At 28.3% G+C, this 7,384-nt stretch overlaps 1 protein-coding gene across 1 annotated transcript; it reads left to right on the top strand.

The window, feature by feature from the left end:
- The first annotated feature begins 237 nt into the window (after positions 1–237).
- Positions 238–6,348, top strand: LOC145100263 (beta-glucosidase 24-like). The gene is made up of 12 exons (XM_079037605.1): positions 238–377; positions 926–995; positions 1,099–1,157; positions 1,260–1,335; positions 1,410–1,575; positions 1,688–1,931; positions 2,088–2,206; positions 5,066–5,280; positions 5,464–5,495; positions 5,576–5,678; positions 5,773–5,881; positions 5,972–6,348. The coding sequence occupies exons 1-12, from the start codon at positions 261–263 to the stop codon at positions 6,243–6,245; spliced, it is 1,584 nt and encodes a 527-aa protein (XP_078893731.1). The 5' UTR covers positions 238–260; the 3' UTR covers positions 6,246–6,348.
- The last annotated feature ends 1,036 nt before the right edge of the window (positions 6,349–7,384 follow it).

Raw genomic sequence — 7,384 nt, 5'->3', positions numbered from 1 at the left:
CCTGGGATACTCTGGTAATATCACTTAATGAAAGACATGATAATAGATTAAATAATATAGAAAAAAGGAAAAACTGAAAAATAATATAACAAACTTATGATGCGAGTATGTGATTAATTGTCATGGCAAACCCACATGTTCTCGTTCATTTGACTATTGGAAATTTGGGAGAATGCTTCATTTGTCTATAAATAGATTTGCAAGCTATCCTATTGTCTTCACACAACACAAGAAAAACTGAAAATCTCTTCAAAATATATATGAACGTTATGAATATGGAGGTTCAAAGCTCCCCTTCCACAAATAAATTGAGCAGGGCTGATTTCACTGAATTGGAATCTGATTTCACTTGGGGTGCTGCCACTTCTGCTTATCAGGTATATTCTCACATCGTATTGTTTTATTTTCTATAAAAATTATGCCAGATTTTTTTTTGTTCGAGGTTCAAGAGGAAAAAGAATGTTAGTTGAAACAAATTTCTTTATTTCTTATACCGTTTTCTTTTATAAAAGCATCGAGTATGTTTACCAACTGTTTTTTACCCTTTAATAAAAAAAACTCGAATAAAAGAAATAGTTACGTTTTAAATATGATATATGTTTAAAACTAAAATATGAAAAGGTTTTATAAAATATTTAGAAATTAACAATGTCATTTATTTAGAATTTATGTTTAAAACTAAAATATGAAAAGGTTTTATAAAATATTTAGAAATTAACAATGTCATTTATTTAGAATTTATTTAGAGGTTAAAGTTAACCGAATAATGAATCATAATTTTTTAATTCATAAACCGTTTGACAATGTTATTAGAAAATTTACAACGTTAAATATTAAAATATTAATCAAGAAGTAAGGGTTTTTTACTGAAAGACGTATGAAATATTAATCCAAGATTATGATATCACGTTCTTATTACTCATAGATTGAAGGTGCTGCTTCTGAATATGGAAGAAGTCCAAGCATCTGGGATACATTCTGCATCGAAAAACCTGGTTTGTCTCATCAATTATTTTTTTATTGAACACTAGACCACACTCGTTTTCTTCCGGAACTTTAATTTACCTTGATGAAAATTTGTTTCGAATTATATTGCAGCTGCTATCGCTAATGGGGATAGTGGAATTAATGGTGTTAACTCTTATTTCAAGATCAAGGTTATCTTCTATAATTAACTTTGGTGTACTCTTAAATTAATTAAAGTTTCATTAATCTATTAAACCTTTTTATTCTTAAATATATTTTGTATATATAAACAGGAAGATGTACAAATGCTGAAGAAAATGGGTCTAAATGCATATAGATTCTCAATTTCATGGAGTAGAATATTACCAGGCAAGTTACTTGAAAAATGAAAAAAAAAAAAAATACTTACATGCATTTTACTTAAATTTGATTTCATATTTTAGGTGGAAGACTAAACAATGGCATCAACAAAGAAGGGGTTGACTACTACAATAACCTAATCAATGAGCTTATACACAATGGAATTACACCATATATCACTATATGGCATTGGGACACTCCCAATTGCCTTGAACAAGAATACTTGGGTTTCTTAGATGAAAAAATTATGTAAGTAAAACAAAATGACCCCATGCATAATGCAGTTAAAACTATTTGAGTTTTTTTAAATAACAATATGAAAATAACTAGGGTATTAATGTTGTGTATACTTGATTATTAGATGTGATTTTAAGGGATATGCTGAATTTTGCTTCTGGGAGTTTGGTGATCGGGTTGTGAATTGGATCACAATGAACGAACCTGCAAATTATGCTATATCCGGATATGAGTTTGGTATATTCCCACCTGGCCGAGGGGCTCACGGAAGTAACATCGGGAATGCTGCCACTGAGCCGTATATTGTAGCCCACAACTTACTCCTTTGTCATGCTACTGTGGTGGAGCTATATCGTCAAAAATTTCAAGTAATATATCCTATATATATTGTCTCATCAATTGATATTCATCTTCTTTATTATATTAATTTATTTGTGTTCATATTTTTCATGCAAAAATTAACAAAATTCACGGATCATAAAATATAAATATATGAACAAGTTGATGTATAACAAAATCTACAGGAAAGTCAAGGAGGTAAGATTGGGATTACGCTCGATGCAGCGTATTTAGAGCCACTTGATGTACAAAAAGTCGAAGATAGGGACGCAGCTCTTAGAGGGATGGATTTCCATTTTGGATGGTGAGTCTATCTACTTCATGTACTTCATATTCATAGATACAATAATATATTTATACATACATACAATACATACATACATATAAAGACGGACCTAAAAAAATTTCAAAGCCGGGGGGAAAGTATTAACGTTTTTGTGGGATCAAAATATTTTTTAGAAGTCAAAATATATTATTATGAAAGAAACATATTTTTTAATGAAATTTTTTTTGTTGTTGTGGAGGCAGTGTACGTCCACCCCTCATACGTACATATGTGTTTAAGGCTTTAAGCTTAGATACACCCATCTTAACCACCTTAATTTATGCTAACAGATGCCCAACTACCCTTAACGACTTATATTGTTTATTTTATTTATATTTTAACACTTATGTTATATCAAACAAAATTTATTAAAATTATTAATTTCTTATTTTTATAATTAAGTATTAATATTGACATATTTTATAATTTTTTGTGTTACAACTCGACTTCCATTTTTAGTTATAAGAACATAACTCTTTTATTCATACTTGAGTGATTACTCGATAATTGTTGATATTCAACATTTACATAATCACATGATAATGGCCATGGCACAGAATGAGAAATCGTCATATACACAATAATTTCATTGTATATTATGGTTATTTTCATGTGAATGTTAAATATCAACGGTTGTCATTTTTGTATTCTAATATTAATTAATGATCATCAATCTTACAGTATCTAACGATTTCTTGTTGTATAATATGGCAATTCTCATGTTAGTAATGAATATCAATGACTGTCATGTTCATTATCATACAAATGGTCACCTTTTAGAGTAAACTTAAAGTATCTAACTATTCTCGTTGAACATTCTATTCATTCTCGATCATGAGATGAAGACCTAATTGTTGATGTGTGAAATTCAACACTGGAGGTCTAGGATTCAAACTTTGCTTCGTTCAAAATATTGTTATTGTTCTGCAATTAAACTTCTATCTGGCCTTAGGATGGGTTGACATGGGACGGGACGCTAAGATGGTGTAGTTTGCAATTTCTTATGATCATTCTCATATATATGATGAATATTAACAATTTTCATATTTTCATTCTATTATGAATGATCATCATCTGCATCGAACTTCCAATATCAAACGATTTCTTGTTTATACCATGAATATACTCATGTAATGACGAGTATACTATCAATGATGAATCCAAAATTGTGATCAATCAATTAGGACTAGAAATTGAGTTATAGAATAATACATTTTTCTAAAATTTAAATGGATATTAATATCTAATTATAAAAAATAAAGATTATGAATTTTGATAAAATTATTTCTTTTTCAGATAAAAAAGAACATTTAAAAAACAAGCAATCTTTAAAAGTATTTAAGGAATATTTTTTTTAAACCGCAAGTTAGTATAAATTTGTAAATGAACCCTAGACCTCCTTGTTAGAAACACTTTGTTAGATATCTTGTTAGTTAAGTGGATTAACCTAATTTATGAATATTTAATTAAGGCAACTATTAACTAAAAAGTATAGCTAGTAATTTACTCTTAACGATTCAACCTTCAATAAAATCGATTAACAACACTTTCAATTATAACCCTTAGATTAGAAACTACTAACGAATGAAATGTGGCTACTTAATAACAACTGAATTGTTTTATTAATAAAAAGTTAAAAACACCTATATTACATAATATAAGACAAGAACAAGAAATGGAGAAACATCGTACACAAATGCAACGCCAAAGAAGGCCTTTTGCCAATTAGTGTAAGGTAGTGTTTGGCAAAAGTAGCTGTTAGCTGGAAGCGGGTAGTGATTAGCTGGTAGCAGGTAACTGGTAGCATGTAGCAGGTAGCTGGTATCGGAAAGCTGTAGTTTTTATTTGTTATATGAATGTTTGACAAAAGTAGCTGGAAGCTTTTGAAATATATAAAATTACATAAAAGAACAATATATTAAAAATAAATAAATATATAAATATATTTTTAAAGGTAATTATGAAAATTGATTTCAAAAGTTCATGAGCATTTTGTTAAAATTAAAAGCTAAACGCTCGTACTGCCAAATTAAGTTTTTTGTTTAAACTATAGCGTTTTATCAAAAGCTAAAACCTAGAAGCTCCCAAACGCTTCGTGCCAAGCATGCCCTAAGCCATAGAAAATCTTCTACATCTTGAGACCCATTATATATTATAACTTTTTATAATAATGTTAAACATTGTTCCTAAGGTCATGTTATTTCTGCAGTGTTTTTTTCTTCTAAATGAATAGCACTTTTGGTCTATATAGTTTTCAAATAAATAAAATAACATCAGTGGTCCCTTTATGAGAAAATTTTCGAAAATTGTCCACATGTTTCAAATAGAGAAAATGACAAAAATTATTCCTCCATGAAAAAAAAAATTATATAAATAGTCCATGAGTAAAAACATTATAGAAACCATACCGGTCTACATAAATTTATAGAAATGGTTCCTCTATAGGAAATAGACAAAATTACATAAATGATACATATGTAACAAAGTTGTAAAATCAGTCCATATGTAAGAAAAAAACTACTTAAATGGTCCATATATGTAAGAAAAAATTAAATAAAATAGTCCAAATGTAACAAAATTACAAAAATAGCCGTTCTCGTCACAACACACATTTTTAGAACCTTCGTTTATAACAACAATATTGGACTAGTGAATCCAAAATTCTCGTAGCTTTAGGTTGAAATCATTTTTCTTAAGAATCTTATTTTTGTACTCCTATTTGAATTGCTTTATATATATATATATATATATATATATATATATATATATATATATATATATATATATATATATATATATATATATATATATATATATATAATATGAACTTTGTCATAGGTTCATGGAGCCCTGCTTTAGTGGCAAATACCCTGACACAATGATAAAAAATGTTGGTGATCGATTGCCTAAATTCTCAAAAGAGCAGGCGAAATTACTGAAGGGGTCTTACGATTTTGTTGGCTTAAATTACTATATTTCACAATACGCCACCACTTCACAACCAACTGATGTGGTTTCCTACTCGAATGACACTATGGTCCTCCAGCAACCTGGTATGTTTAAAGATCAATCCTACGTGAATTAAACCTTATTCCAATTTAGCCTACTTTTGTAGTTTAAGGTATATGGTGTGACATCACAAAAACAAAGGAATATGAGTTTTATGCTCAACAAATGTTAACGTTGATTCAACGAAATACTAAACGTCTAAACCAACCTTTACGTTTTTTTTTCAGTCGATCTTAAAGGGAGACCTATCGGCCCACAGGTACGATTTTAATAGTAAGAGATGTGGCTCTATCATATCTTGTCCCTTTAATTTAATTTATTTCTCGTTGATCAATGTAGGGAGGTGTTTCTTGGTTTTATTCGTATCCACATGGATTCTACAAATTGTTGGTGCACATAAAACATACCTATGGAAATCCATTGATTAACATAACTGAAAATGGTAATAGTTACGATATTTTCGTACAAATATTTACTTAATTAGTTCATCGTAGTTTATTCAAAACATTATGAATTTAACTTCACCATGTTTGTAGGGTGGCCTGACGCAACTAATAACAATCTCAAAATTGAAGAAGCTCTTGTTGATAATGAACGGATTGATTATCATGATGCACATCTAAAAAGCATGCTACAAGCAATGAAGTAATGTTGTGCAATATAATATGTTATGAATCAAATGATCATTTTCTTTACTTCCCCTCCATTCTAATCAAACTCGTTACACTTTTGTAGGGATGGCGTGAGAGTAGTGGGGTACTTTGCATGGTCATTGATGGATAATTTTGAGTGGGTAAATGGATTTTCGGTTCGTTTCGGTCTATTTTATATAGATTATAAGGACGGAAAATACACAAGGTACCCAAAGAACTCTGCAATATGGTTCATGAACTTTCTTAAAAAGCCAAAGAAACCACCCCAAACAAACAAGCTACCTGAAGGACAACGAGGAGTTAAACGTAGTGCTGATTCTGAAAGTAGTAAGTCTGGAAACAAAACAAAAAAATAAGAATAAATGTAGATCGTACTTCATATAATAGTACTTATTACTCTTGTACAATGTCATATTTATTTTGGTTTATTCTAAGAAAAAATATTATATGATTAAGGAATATATTGTTGATTTTTACTTCATAATAGTGACAACTCTACAAGATTCATCTAATCACTTCGTTATAACACTACAAGAAATAAGAGTATTACCGGCGACAATCATCACTGCTAAAAGTTAACAAAAACATACAAACATATAAAAAGTGGTTTTTTTAATCCATTAAATACATGTCCAACTAAAAAATATACATCTTTTTTGACATTGTTATTTGCATTCGACGATTACCATTGGTTCTTTGGTTCCTTCGTTTCTTTTGTTATATATATATATATATATATATATATATATATATATATATATATATATATATATATATATATACCCTAATAAATAAGAATGATTTTGCCACATGTCCTTCTCTCATTCAATTTGCCACATGTCATTTTGTGATAATTTAGATATATATTTATTTTCCACTTGTCATTTATTTCATTTTCCATTTCTAATATAGTATTAATTAGTTTCCATAAATTAAACCTACATAATGATATTAATTTCAAATTTAAATTTTAAATTTCAATTTCAATTTCAAATAAATTTACAGTTTAAACCTTTGTGTTTAACATTTTGTTATAATTAACATGTTTAGTATACGGGTCTGATAACTAAACAATAATTTTAATTTATTTATTTTTTGCATGTTTTTTTTCTCATAATTTTTATTTATTTCAAATTTCAAATTCAAATAAACTTCTCATTTAATCGTTTTTATTTAACATTTTGTTTTAATCAACCCGTATAATATACGGGTTTCACAACTAGTGTATAAATATTCATCTACCTTAATAAATAAGAATGATTTTGCCACATGTCATTCTCTCATTCAATTGACCACTTGTCATTTTGTCATTATGTTGAGATATATATTTATTTTCCACTTGTCATTTACTTCAATTTTCATTTCCAATATATCATTAATATAACTTCCATAAATTAAACCTACCATAATGACTATTAATTTCAAATTTGAAATTCTAAATTTTAATTTCAATTTCAAATAAATTCACAGTTTAAACCTTTGTGTTTAGCATTTT

The sequence above is a fragment of the Lactuca serriola genome, chromosome 4 (genome assembly GCF_051521515.1).
Source record: "Lactuca serriola cultivar US96UC23 chromosome 4, Lser_US96UC23_V15, whole genome shotgun sequence".
In the NCBI taxonomy this organism is placed as follows: domain Eukaryota; kingdom Viridiplantae; phylum Streptophyta; class Magnoliopsida; order Asterales; family Asteraceae; genus Lactuca; species Lactuca serriola.
This window is presented reverse-complemented; position numbering and strand designations above follow the sequence as displayed.

Bases quoted from the DNA above. Each gene is read 5' to 3' on its own strand.
- LOC145100263 (XM_079037605.1), top strand. From the start codon at position 261: ATGAACGTTATGAATATGGAGGTTCAAAGCTCCCCTTCCACAAATAAA. The intron at 996-1,098 runs GTTTGTCTCATC...ATTATATTGCAG, and splicing joins ATTCTGCATCGAAAAACCTG to CTGCTATCGCTAATGGGGAT. The intron at 1,932-2,087 runs GTAATATATCCT...CAAAATCTACAG, and splicing joins TATATCGTCAAAAATTTCAA to GAAAGTCAAGGAGGTAAGAT.